This window comes from Prunus avium, chromosome 6 (assembly GCF_965620075.1).
Source record: "Prunus avium chromosome 6, drPruAviu1.hap1.1, whole genome shotgun sequence".
NCBI lineage: Eukaryota > Viridiplantae > Streptophyta > Magnoliopsida > Rosales > Rosaceae > Prunus > Prunus avium.
Window position 1 is genome coordinate 10,275,457 of NC_142289.1, and position 14,191 is coordinate 10,289,647.

At 37.9% G+C, this 14,191-nt stretch overlaps 1 protein-coding gene across 1 annotated transcript; it reads right to left on the reverse strand.

The window, feature by feature from the left end:
- Positions 1-5,591: 5,591 nt before the first annotated feature.
- WDR5A (Transducin/WD40 repeat-like superfamily protein) lies at positions 5,592-8,557 on the reverse strand. The gene is made up of 2 exons (XM_021973828.2): positions 7,505-8,557; positions 5,592-6,235 (listed from the first exon to the last, which is right to left on the reverse strand). Exons 1-2 carry the CDS (start codon positions 8,177-8,179, stop codon positions 5,945-5,947), a joined length of 966 nt encoding a protein of 321 aa, XP_021829520.1. The 5' UTR covers positions 8,180-8,557; the 3' UTR covers positions 5,592-5,944.
- Positions 8,558-14,191: the final 5,634 nt, after the last annotated feature.

Below are 14,191 nucleotides of genomic sequence, written 5' to 3' on the forward strand. Positions count from 1 at the left end.
ACTAAACTTTGTAATTTGTATTGTTGTCTTTCCCAGATTTAATCGTGTTGTTGTTTCTGTAAAAATTCTAGCAATTTTCATCTCCGTTTTGTCTTCTCTTGATGGGCTGTTGTTGGGTTGCTGTTTGTTTTGGAATTTGTCCAACCCAAAAAGGCACAATAAAAACAAGAATTATTTGGAATGAGAATTTCCTCACCGTCCATAGTAATTATAAAATTTCCAACAATTGATGGAAGAGCGGATTAATGATTTTTTTTTTCTTGCCTTCCATTTTTGTCGGAGATAGAGAATCATGTAAAGCTTAAAATGTTAAAAGATGACAGCAAATTGAGCTGAGAATGTTGAAATTTGAAGATAGATAAGCATCAGATGATCTGAATAAAGTGAGTCACTGATATATTGGATATACATGAGAATTAGAGCAGCTATTTCTTATTGGATTTGGTGTCGTGTTATGTTCTTAATCATGTTACCCAACCCCACCATGCTAAACTAAAAACAAATGCTACATTACTAGCTAATATCACGCCACCTTAATTACCCAAAAAAGGTTTACTATGTACAGAAAGGGCTCCCAACAAAATTCACAGGTTGCCTCAATGAGACTCCTTCCTACCGTGTAAGGCCTAGCCCTCCAATCCAATTTCCACGTCCCAACCACATGAGCTCACAGCTATATAAAACATATATATATATATATATATATATATATATTAGTCCCTTTTTATTGAGGGATTCCCCAAATATTTTTTTTTTTGAAGAACACCCTTTAGAATCTCCTACAAGTATTTTCTTAACAATCTAAAACATTTATTTTTTAAGTCTACATTCATAGATCATTTTTGCAAAAAATTAGACAAATCGGAAACCGTTTCGACATCCAATTGTATCCTATCAATGGACACAGTGTTTCAAGAAAGTACTAAAATTTCAATAACTCAATTGAGTGGTCAAATGATATCGGATTCAAGTGATTTTTTGTAGAAATGATCTTCGAATGAGTATTTACAAAATAAACAGTTTGAATTAGTGAATAATATAATACGGAATGGACCCTACACTACAAATTGTCATCTCTTTTTGGTTTGTTTCTAACTCCATCCGTCACGTTCACTTCAGTTTCCTCACTCTAAAGCCAAGTTGGAGTATCAAAATAGTTGTTGTGATATTAACCTCACGTTTAAATTGATGAAAGAAATTAAATAATTCAAGATGACAAATCGTAAATAAAAGAAAACACTTTACGTGGTTATTTGACAAAACTATGTCTATCAATCAAATCCCAATACTAATAAATGATAATCAAATAGAATTTATTTTGCATATGGGTATGTGCTTGGTTTACAGATGCCTATGCATGCTCTCTTTCTCTTATCTGTGGTTAATTTACTTTTTCCTTAGTTGGAACTTGGAATAAACGATCACTTGATCGTGCACTACAAGTTAATTATCTTATCTCTAGTCATCAAGTCCAAGAAAATGGCAAAAACATGGGGAAACCCGTGAGAAAGGTTTCTCTGTTTATTTGAGAGCTTGAATTTCGTAAACTGACCGCTAATTTATTTTCTTTCTGTTTCTGATTTTGTTATAATGATATCACGAAGAGACTAAACTTAAGAATATCTACAATCATGCTTCTTATTTATTAGTTAAAATTTAGCTAAAAATACTAGAAAGCTATTTTAGGAGCTCCTTATAAAATTTCAACTCCAACCATGCTCCTTAGTTTAGGGAATCATAAATAATTTATTTGTTTTTTTTTTTAGCATAAATGCTCCCTTTTCATATACAATAATAAAAAAATAGTTAGCATTAAATAAATACTTAAAATAGCATTAAAATAAAGAAGCATTTAAATATAGGGAATCACTAGGAGTCATTTCTCTCTCCTGAGATTTAGGAACTTCTAGAGGTCTCCATATTTTAAGAGTTGGATAGGGAGCATGGTTGGAGGTGAGTTTTTTCACTTCCTTCCTAAATTTTATCTAAGGAGGTGGTTTAGGGAGTCCATTGTGAACAGTCTCATAATGAAATGGTGAAAATTGGACACTACTTTCTTCCCTTTTCATTTTTTATTTTGTTTTCATACATAGAAGAGGGCGGTTCAAACACATAACTTCAGGTGTGACTGCTTTTAATCACTTGAACTATAAACTCTTTGCACTTTCTCCCCCTTTCTGGAAGACAATAATACTACACTTATTACCTCAATGTTTTCAGCGTACAAAAAATTACTTCTCTTTCGTATGAAAGTCCATAAAAGTCTGGATTGAACTTTTAAAATCCTAATTGAATACTCTTGAACTTCTAAATTTTGTTTTTATATAAATTTATTGCCAAAGTTTGAAAAATAACTTTTAAACTCCTTTAAAATCCCATTAAAATCTCAACTGAATACACCCTACATTTTTACTCTCACACACATGATCATCACATCGTTTCCACATACAGATTCCTTCTTAGACGGGATCGCATTTGTTGCAGGGATCCCCATCTAATGCAATAATAATCACATAATAATCTTAGTCCACGATATTTTGGACTGATTTTTAATTTTCTGCAATCAATTATGCTGATCTTGACGGTCAAACCAATTCACAAAACGACAATGAAAGGTCCCATACACATTGGTGGCTAGAATCTTAATAAAAACAAACACAAGAGTACAAAATATGAAGGATGAAAACACAAAGCAGGTGGTCCTTTGATGCTTGCACAAATCAAAGGTTAGTGCTGATTAATATATATAAATTATAGCTCAATTTTAACATGTGCAGACAACATATATATGCAATTGTTTAATTCAGCTTGATGCCAAGGGTTTCTCCATTCCATTGACAAAGCTCATGGAAATTAGAAACATGATCCCTCTAATTTAATCAACATTAATTAAGATTGTGTTCAGATCCGTATCTCTTTTTAATAATTATAGATTAAAACGTTGTTAATGGCTCTAATCCCCACGAATGGGTCAGCAATGTTGCTCCAAGGCCAAGTCCAATGTTGTTGTATGTTCACGTTGAAGAATTCCTAGGGCTACCCTGGCAAATCCAATAAAGAAATCTAGGACATCAAAGCAAGTACTAGTACTGATTTGTCGTCTTCTGGGTGCCTCATGAGTAAATTTTGCATTACATTATTTCTGGTGACCAACATGTTTTGTTAGGATTCCCCCACCACCCAGCTTTGCTGCGAGTTGCTGTCGTTGGGTTACTAGAGCATCCACCATTATTCCACCCATACTATACTCCTATCCTATGTTAAGTTTTTATTGACCCTCCGATGATTTTAATCAACGGCAAGGCAAGGCGAGGCGAGGTAGAGGAATTTGAACTTAAAACCTCTTCCACTATTGAACTTGGAATTTACTATACTTCTATAATTTCGTTATTGCCAGCATTGCATTTCATAAGGGCACACACGCATGCACATATACTGCACACACACATATACATATATATAACATAGATATATTATTGTGGAAGGGAATATCCGATCGATGATCCAAGAACCTGTGTTTGAGAAATTTGAGCTTTACAGTCTAGTTAAGTGCCATTATCCCGTGGCTATTGTCGGTTTTTTTTGTCGTGCTCCTTGGATCATATTTCTTATACACTGAACTGTGTAGGATCCATATATATATTGGAGTGTTATGGCCCAGTGAATTTGCAGGACATGGAGATCATGAATCAAATACATTCATCTACTTCATGTATAATGAGTCACCCACATGGATTAAGCATGTGCACAACATCAATTAGTGTACTATATATTGTACCATATATATATATCAATTAGTGTACGTACCATATATTTATCAAAATATTGCAAGTGTGATATCATCAGGGCGGAGCCACATACAAGCCTGCAGTGGCAGTGGCCCCCCTAAGAGCAAGTCCAGCGAGGGGCTGAGTCCAAGGCTGGGGGGGAAGGCAAAAAAACGAAGCTCCAGCGGTTAGCCCAAGCCCGGGCAACCTAGGGGTCCCACCAACTCGGGCTGGCCCGAAGGCTAATTCAGCCTGAGGTCCAACTCGCGGGTTGGGTGACGTCAGCGCTACAGTGCTCTCGCTACAGTGATTGTGCTACAATACTCGTGCTACAGTGCCGCTAAAGTCCACGTGTCGCGCTCTGGGCTCTCCGATCAGATTTTTTACTCCAATCCAACGGCAGTCAATTTTTGTGCAATAAAAAAAATGAAAAAAAAAATGAATTTTTTTATAAAAAATTACTGATTTTTTTTTCTTCTATAAATGCCAAAATTTAATCCGATTTAGATATGAAATTTATAATAAATATTGACACATACGAACCCGGAAATCTTATCCGAAAATATTATCCAAATTAATTATTGAGGTAAAAAAATTTGTGAAAAAAATAAAAAAATGAATAGTAATTGCCCTTAGCCATGACAACGGGTGGAAACACAAAATATACTATTTGCAAGGGCAACCATTATTCACATGAATAGTGGCTGCCCTAGCCCCCCCCTTGCCATGGCAAGGGGCAAATGGGTGGAGTTGCTCTAAGCTCCAAGAAAAAGCTAATAACTCTTAAACACCTGCTGCTATATCAGTTGAAATATAAGGCTATAAAACCTTGAAACTACAGTAATTGCCCCCTCAAAAACAAGCTACTAGCTTCGCCACTGGATATCATCCCAAGTTCCTTGTTATTGTATGATTCATGAGCAGTAGTTCAGCGAATTAGATACTCAACAACATGTGTAGACAACTTGTTGAGAGGATATAGTGTGGCTAGGGTTTCAGATATATACTACTAAAATGACAATTTCAGATGGCATACAATCCAAATAATCTGAAGTGATCAACCATACTCTTATTCTACTATATCAAGCCTCTAGCTAGGTTATTAGCTCATTGTTTTGTGGTAAAAAGAAACCAAGTTTTCTGAATCTCCCAGTTCCAATTGTATATGTTGTCGAAAAAAAAAAAAATATGATGCTGCCTCTTTCATTTCAAGGTTCAACTTTTCTAAGAACTTTTGGTAACAAGGATGAATGCAGAACCATCTATTTACTTGAACCAAACTCCATCCTGCACTTGTGCTTGATTCCTTTCGTTGAGCTTCAAATAGCTTGGCTAGAAAAGAAATACCATCTCTGAAGCCCAAGTATACCAATCAGGCCTTCTTGATCTGAAATGCCATTACTTCCAAAAACCAAAAGAGGTTGATAAATAAACAGGTCAAAGGGTTTGCCTAAGAGTGGCGTCAATTGTTATTAACCATTAAGAGTTATCGGGTCTTAGAATAGACTCAAATGCGTAGTTAGTTTTCTCAAAATCTCCTATTATTTGTACTGGTCTGATCGCGTTGTACTGTTCGTCTCAAGCCTCACGCCTGAAGATGAAAGCCTAAAGGGCCAATAAATTAGAGCATTGAAGATGATGGAGAAATTGCCAGAGTTTGGAGACAAGTTCTCAAACCTGCATTGAAAAACAGAGGCTAACCAGACCCATCAAGGAGGTTCATACCACTCTTTCTTCACCTCGAGGGTTTTTAAGTTTCCACACACCCAAAGACATAAGGAGCCTGCACAAACATTGATCTCTATTTACCACATTCATCTACCATTTATACTTCACTTCACAATTTCTCACTGCCTAGAAAACCGTTCGTCAACACAATTTTATAACATCGTCAAGAAAACACAGCATACATGCTCACAAGAAAACAGAGAGAGGTTACAAAAATGCCCTATATAATAATTAGGAGAACTGAGTTTAAACTGAAATTTAAGAAGCAAAGTTCTATGATACAACAAAAATACAGAGAGATAATTACTAACGAAGTTAGAAGGTAAGAGTCTTGCAGCAATGGCTTGGGCATAGGACAAAACGCGCTTTGTAATACAAGAAATCAGTCTACCTCCTCAAGTCAAGATCTTTGAGCCACAGATGCAATCATTTACAACACAGAAAATGAATCAGTTCTCCTGGGTCCAGATCTTCACCGTCTTGTCATTCCCAAGTGCACCGGATGCAATTATGTTCTTAGTGGGGTGGCAAGATACTGATATAACAGTGTCCGTGTGACCTTCCAATTTCTGAACTATCTTCCTGCTTTGCAATTCCCATAGGTATAGACAATTATCTTCAGAACCACTTACAATGTATTTCCCATTTGTCACAGAAAAGGTGGAAGAAATGCAGAATCTCGAGCTCTTGTGACCTGTGTAAGTCTTTAGACATTTCCCAGTTGAAAAGTTCCAAAGCCTCTACAGAAACAACAGAGAAATTCTAGATGAGCTGTATACCATAACAATGAAAAGAAACCACTGCAGACAGGAGAAACATAAGCTCATAAAATCAAAGAAATACAATGCTCGTGTACTAAGGTTCTTGTTCTTTATTCTCTGTATTCTTAAAAGAAAATGGAGAGAGAGAGAGAAGAGAGGGGAGGGAGACGCGAGAGATATCCGAGGTAAGAGAAAGAGGAATAAGTAAGTTGTGTTTTGAGATAGTTTTAGAATACCAAATGAGCTAGTAATAAAAGTTTCAGCTGATCACATTTCTTTTAAAATAGTCGATTTTCACTATTGTGCTGGTATACATATAACATCGTAGCCAAAAGATAAACCCACTTGTTTTCCTTAAAATCATGCACGTAGAAAATATCAAAATAATTTCAATAGAGTACCAGGAGAAAACAAAAAGGAAGGTAAATTCAGAATAGGTAACGAAGCATGCCAAAAATCTAGGAAATAAAGATAGAATATATCTAGAACATGCTACAGGAAGTACCTATATGCCCTAAAAGCGGGGAAAATTCTTAGTTTTCCGAATGCAAATTTATTGAACCTACAATTTAATTTCAAGTGCACCATGCCACCGTCAGGAGAAAGAGACAGAAAACAGTAAAATTTGATCTACACATACTGCATCACATGGCATAGTTAAAAATCCTGAATGAAAATTTGAATATCGGAATGAGATTCTGTTCTAATAAACCTATATGATAACGGAAGTATTGTGTCAAATATGGCATCAAATATCAGCCTCACCTAGAGACTCAATCCAAAAATTGCATAATCATTTTTCCTCTACTTCTATATTTCAGAGCCAATGATCAGGAATTTTGGCTATGGGTAAGGTAAACAACATAACTCAAAAAGGTTGAAACTTGAGTAAGAACATGTAAGGATGGAACTTGGAAGCAATATTTTGTTAAGAGCCCTTTCCAACAGCAGTTTTTCAGTCCCCACTCACAGAGTTCAAGAGTAACAGATACCCACAATCTGGACAAGAGTTCTATATGAAGCTAATCAAAATAACTGATAAAATATGCAGTTACTCAGCTTTTGCTTTCACCCTGAAGCTAAAATCCTAAAACTTATATTTATTCCTTTTGGCTTTCACCCACCAATGAATTTTGAAGTGCTCAATTTTATAAGTTGAAGTGAGCATTCATATCGTAATCAAACAAACAATGCCATTCAAATTCAACCCAATAAACATAAAGAAGAAGAATGGCGAATTGGGCTCACCAAAGTATCATCCAAAGTGCCAACAAGAATGAACTTGCCATTGGGTGCGAACTTAACAAAGGAAACTGGGGGGTTCTCATCATCAATCAAAGTCTTAGTGCAGTGACCAGTAGAGGCATCCCAGGTCCTGCACAACCCATCATAGCTGCTAGAGACAATAATGGAGCCATCCCGATTGAAATCGACGGCGGTGACGGGGTCGGAGTGAGCCGGCAAAACCTTCAAGCACTTCCCGGTCTTAACATCCCAAATGCGCACCGTTTCGTCGAAGGAACCCGAGACGATCATATTGGACTGGGGATTGAAGTTGGCGCAGAAGACGTAGTTGGTGTGGCCATGGAGGGTCTTGATGACCTGGCCGGTGGCGACGTCCCAGAGGCGGAGGGTCTTGTCGTCGGAGGCGGAGACCATGAAGCGGGAGTCGGCAGAGAAGGCGAGATCGGAGACGCCCTGCGAGTGGCCCTCGAAGGTTTGGGCGGCGGAGATGGTGGGAGTGGAGGACGAAGAGTCATCGGAGAAGGTGAGGGAGTAGGTGCGGATGGTCTTATCGGCGGAGGAGGAGCCGAGGAGGCGGCCGTCGGAGGAGAATTTAACGCCGGAAATGGCGCTCTTGTGGCCGGTTAGGGTTTTGCAGAGGGTGTAGGGTTTGTATGACTCCGATGGATCCTTCGACATTGTCGACCTCCTGTTTGATTTGATTTTGGGAGACTAATTTTGGGGGTGATGGGTTTTCCAGGGTTTTAGGGATTTTCAGACAGTTTGTGAGCTTCCCGCAGTAACTACAATTTACAAATGAATGAATGTTGTAAAATCAACGGTATATCTAAGAATATTGAGCTACAATTAAAGCAAATGAGACAAATATTTAACGAGGTTCAGCCATGCCTAAGAGCAGTAGTAGTAATTTTTCCATCATGTAAAATAATAGGGCTACAACTTTAGTGTTTACAATCTCAATAGCTCATTGATTTTTCTCTATGCTCTCTCCTCTTATTCTTCCTCTTCCTTCTCTACTGGGGCTTTCTTTCTTTCTCACTTGGTGTGCTCTCATTCTTTTTTCTTGAGAGATACATTCTCTATTGATGGAGGTGTCTATTTATAGGCCAAAATATTGACTGTTCACTCACAAGCCTTTAGCTTCACTCAAATGTTTGGCAGACAAGCATCATCATTTTTCTTCAATCAATTAGGTAGTGGGCTCTACCATTTTGGGCTCCATTCTCGACTTTACAACACTCCCCCTTGGAGACTGATCGGTGCATATTTACATATCATTTTGTACCCTTCTAGCTTATGATTTGGTTATGTTTTTGAGTTAAACTTGTGCTTTTAATCCTTTTTGTGTTTATCTTTCAGTTCATTGAGCTTTAGGTAATAATGAGGGCTTTGGATAGTAAATGATGCAATCCATGCATGTTAAAGCCTGATTTGGATAAAGGGAAGAAGTGCTTAAAGACAAACTCATTTTGGCTACAGCCCCCTGCTAGTCCAGTTTCGTAGGTCATATTGCAAGCTTTGTTTCAGCAATCTACATAGCTCGTATGAGGCCACATTCTTCATGAAAGTTGTTCCAATGGGTGTGTAATATAACATATCCAAAATTCAGCCCCATTGGATAAATATGGAGTCTGTTACCTAGCAAACACAGAGCCATACTCAGGATGGATTTTATCAGCGCGCAAAATGAGTTAGCAATTTGTTTTGGCCTTAACTTCCTCCTCCGACCTTGGATTGGCCCAAATGATATATGGCTGGAAAGAAGACATTCTGAACTTCAAGTTTGAGTGCTTAAAGTCTTAATTTGCTTAAGAGAAGCCCAATTCGTAAGCCCTTGAAGTTGCTGGTCATGCTGACCTCAGGATGAGCTATTGTTTCTGGTTGAAAGCTTGGTCATGGTGAGCTAGGCATGAGCTATTGTAGCTGGTTGGAAGCTTGGTCATGGTGACATGAAGATGAGCTAGGGCTGCTGGTGGGATTTATTGGTCAAGTGCATCAACCAATTCATATTTTCTAATACAAGTGTTGTATGCATTAGCCATATCAAATTCAGATTTTCACTTCCCCTAGGCCTATAAATAGAGAAGTTCTCTAAGCTTGTAAACACACCCCAAGGGGGGGAGCTCTCAAACACTTCTCTAGAGCTCCCTTCCCTTCTCTTCCTCAAATTCTCTTAGTTTCTCTTTCTAGTTTTCAATTGTTATAATGAGATCTTTGTGCTGAAATTTTCCTTTAAGTCTTTCCAAGTTCTACTTTAATTTTCATTGTTATGTAAATTCTTTTCTTTAGTTTCAAGTTTGATTAGTTTCCAAGTTTCAATTATGATTTTTGTTCTTATTCATTATGCTTATAAGTTAATATGCTAGTTTGAATGATTGATCACCATTTAGGCTTGCATGTTAGCTATCTTGGTTTGAATTAAGAGTAGACACCATACTTTAATTCGAATTGAACTATGAATAGGAAGAGTATGTATGGACATTCGACAACAGGGATTAGATACATGCTTGGTTGTTTAAATTGTTCTTCTATGCTTAATGGGTTCCTAATGCTTAATTTTAGGTTAGACAACAAATGATCAAATTAGGGAATTAGGAACACAAGGTTATGACCACACACCATGGCTTAATCATACATTAGCTAGAATCAATCCGTTAATCTAATTGAACTTGGGAACTTATCTACTTGAGTTAGTTATTTTCTTTCTTCCTTGTTTTATTTATTTCCTTTCTTTTTCATTTCTGTTTTGTGTAGGAGAAATGAATTGGATCATTCAATCACCAATCCTCGTGGGATCGACCTCGCACTTACATACGCTATACTACCGAACGGCTCGTGCACTTGCGAGTATCACAAGTTGAGGATGCAACTGAATCCATTTTGGTGCAGCTGTATCTACACAACAAGTTTTTGGCGCCGTTGCCGGGGATCGGTAACATTGTTTGATTCTATTTGGTTTTCCTACTTTATTTTTTTTTTCTTAACTGGACAATTTCAAGTTTTAAAGTTAATGACGTTAATGGACAAGTTGTGTTTGTAGTCCAACAGAAAAGGACAATTGCCCAACAAGCAAGAGAACTGGGTTTAAGTCCCAGCTTACACAACCCATTGGTGCTTGTTGCTTTGAAGCATGAAATTGGACGTGTGTTGATTTTCCTTTTCATTTTAGTTTTTATTTCCTAATCCTTTAATTTTGTTTCAAAGTTTTCTGTGCTTGTTTTAGCAATTTATGATAGCTTAATAAAAATGGAAAGAGATGGCAACCTCAATCATAAGAATGGGAAGTGTGGAGTAGTGGGAGAAGTCGCGACCTCCAAATGCATCACGCTCGACCTAATCGCTTCAAGGGGGAGCATTTCAATCCTTTCTCTTCTTTGAATTCTGTTTATTTCCGTAGTTGTTTTTGCCTTTTGGTTCGCGTTGAGTTCTTTGTTTTTCTATGCTGAATCCAACCATATAAAGAACGTAAAATTTGGACTTACGGTTGGAAAGTTATAGCCTAAAAACTGAACAGAGGTCGAAGCTGAAAAACATAGAAACGAATCTGTCCAAATGGTGATAAAAGGGTGATAGAAAGTGCTGTTTGTTTTTTTTCTTTGGTTTCTTGGTTTGTTTCTTTTAGTGCAACAATTTATGTTGTTTGTTTGAATTTGTTTACAGTACTTAGTTCATTTTCGTGTATGGTTTGTTGTTTCATTTTATCTTAATTTGTTTTTGTTTCTTATCTTAAAATTTTAAAAATAAAATAAAATAAAATTTTCATATGAGCCGACTTATGGTAACCCCAGTGAGCACTTCCGTTAATACAGTGTCTAGGAGTTCTTTAGGCGACACCTTCGGTGTCTAAGAAGTTTGGGTTTTAAGCGGGACCATTGTGACCCCTCCAACCTTCCCGGATCCCCTGGCTGTGTTTTCTGAGGCCCTTAACTGGTCATCCGTGAGTTGCTTGTATATTGTGTGTTTTTAAATTAAGTTTTTTTTATTTTATTTTATTTTCTTTGTTTTCTTTTCTGTTGAGTCTTTGTTTTTGTTTTGTTTCTGTTTTTGTGTTGTTATGTTAGTTTATTTATTTATTTACGTGGTATGGTTAGTTAGTTTATTTCTGAGTGTTAAAACACATTTTTATTTCAAACATTGCATAAAAACAAAAACAAAAAAAAACAAAAACAAAAACAAAAAAAAAAACATTAAAAAAAAAAAAAACATCATCATCATCATCTTCATCATCATCTTCTTCATCATCTTCTTCATCTTCTTCATCTCCATCATCATCATGGCTTGCCTCTATTTTCTCGCACTTGTAGAATCTGCAGCAGCTCCACATGGTCCTCATTTTTTCTCTGCAGTGCTTCCACGTGCTGATTGGCACAGTAGAGCCGCTTCTGCAAGTCCGCCACCATAGCCTTCAAGGAAGCTATTTCCTCGCTCATCGCGGCACACTCCCTTGTCCTCGCCAGTAATCGCATGCCCAAATTGGTAGCGGAGACCGCGTGGAGCACAGTTAAATTGTGGGACTCCTCTACCGCTGCCTTATCAGACCTCTGTGCCACATGCAGATGATCTGTCGGAGTGAGCTTGTTGCTAATCATGCCTCCTAGCAGCACTGCTCTGTTCGACAGTGCCTCAGAAAAGTTCGGTATTGCCTCAGCAAAGTTTGAGGCCGTGCCGTGATGATATGAAGAGTTTGGAAAGACAGTGTTTGGAGGAGCCCTTGTCTGGGCATTCGGTGGTGCAAGTGAGAGCTCAAGGTTGAGATCATCAAGGTGAGTGCATGAGGATGCCATTTGTTTTGCTTCTGAATTTTTTGATGTTTTTCCTTGAGTTTGCAGGAAGAAATGCTGGGTATCATCCGCTTGCAGAAGTGTGGTTTAAATAGACATATGCTGATGAGAGAGAGCCAACACCATTTCGGATTTCCCGGGCATGCTCGACCTAATCGCTTCAAGGGGGAGCACCTTTACTTTACTTTTCTTTTTTTCCTCCGTGTTTTCTGGTGTTTAATATTTTTGCCCGTTACTTTCATTTTCTAGAGCTTTGTGTTTTTGCTTTTCCCTTTCGGCTATCATCTTTAGTTTATTTTAGTTAGGGAAATGTGTTTTCTTTTCCGTTTGTCGTCTTTGTTTTATTTTAGTTGGGAAGTGTGTTTTCTTTTTCTTTTTCTTTTTCTTTCTGCAACCTTACTCTTTTATTTCCGAAACAAAATAACGAAAATACAAAAACAACAAAATAAAATAAAAACAACAATAATGCAGTAGGAAATCATTTCTTCTCGGTGCTTGGTGTCTCGACCATTGGAGCTTTGAGTTTGGCCCTCTGGCTGTCCTCTTCCGGGGCTTCACGCACAGCTTCTTGGGGCTCATCACTTGAGCTCCCAAAGATCGCAATCTTAGCTTGAGCGTAACTACTCTCGCGATCTGCTTGTTTGCGTTTACCCGGTCTGTCTAGGTCTTCCAGCTGTTTTCGCATGTCGCGAGAGTACAACTCTACCATCTTTGATAGGTTTCTATTCTCGTCCCGCAATACTTCTAGCTGGTGTCGATTCACCTCCACTATCCTTGACCTTTCCCTTTTCAAGCTTTTTATAGCACTCTGACAATCTTCAACCATACTTCGCTCCGCCGCCAACTGAGCTTTGAGCACCTCCACCTCATGGGACTTCGCAAGTAGGCGATGACCCAAACTTGCGACTGTTGCTGTACTCTGCACGCTCAGTGCCAGGGCATCGCTCACGACCCGATTGTCATCCCTTGTCCCCAGCACACGTATATCTTTAGGAGTCACTAAATTTCTAGCCACTCCAATGGCAACATCGTTGTCCAGGAGTATTGAGTCAGTTACTGTCACAGGCCCCCGTGCGGAAGCAAAGTAGGGCATCCATACTGGTGCCGCTGCTTGGCCTCGTGTCTGAGTCGGTGGAGCTAGGTTGAGATCCAACGAAAATGGGTAGTTAGAGGCCATTTGATTTCTCACTCTCTTTTCTTCTTTCTTTCTTTTCTCTTTTGTGTGTTTCTGAGTTTGCATTTTTTTTCACCCTTTCTTATAGACTTAGTCTTTGACAAACCCTAGCCATTACAGCATCTGAGCATTTTCTGAATCTCCAGCATTCCTTGAGTCCCACAACCTTCTCGCCTTCCAACCATACCCAACTCATTTATCACGACGTGTCTTTTCTGAACGAACGCGTTCAGTAAAGTCTTCGCGCCTTTCCATGAGCCCGTAATTTTTGCTTGTGGAGTCTGCGGCGCCTTTCCATGACACGTGTCTCGCCCTGTCTGTTGGTCCCTTACACTGAACCGAGACATCATGACCCATGTTAAAATCCCGCTCTTTGTGTTGCTAATCACGGTTCGATAGTTTGTTTTTACAAAACTAAATAATAATAAAAAGCCAGAAATGAAAACAAATTGTGGGTCGGGTTTCACTTTAGTTTGGGTTTCAAAGTGGGTTAAATTCACCGTGGTTTGTGTTTCGAAATTGTGGGCTTTGGGCTTCAAAATTTTTTTTTGGGTTTCAGAATTGTGTGATTAGGGTTTACTGTTTCTTTTTTTTTTTTTTTTGTTTTTTGTTTTTTTTTTTGTTTTGTGTTTTTTTTTGTTTGTTTGTGTTGTAATTTTTATTTTATAATTATTTTGTTTTTGTTTTCTTTTGTGATTTTGTGATTTTTTTATATTTTATTTGCTTTAATACCTT

What these genes read in the sequence shown, in the direction of transcription:
- WDR5A (XM_021973828.2), bottom strand. Translation starts at nt 8,179, where the DNA reads ATGTCGAAGGATCCATCGGAGTCATACAAACCCTACACCCTCTGCAAA. An exon ending in GCACTTTGGATGATACTTTG is followed by an intron (nt 6,236 to 7,504) that starts GTGAGCCCAATT and finishes TTGTTTCTGTAG; the next exon opens with AGGCTTTGGAACTTTTCAAC.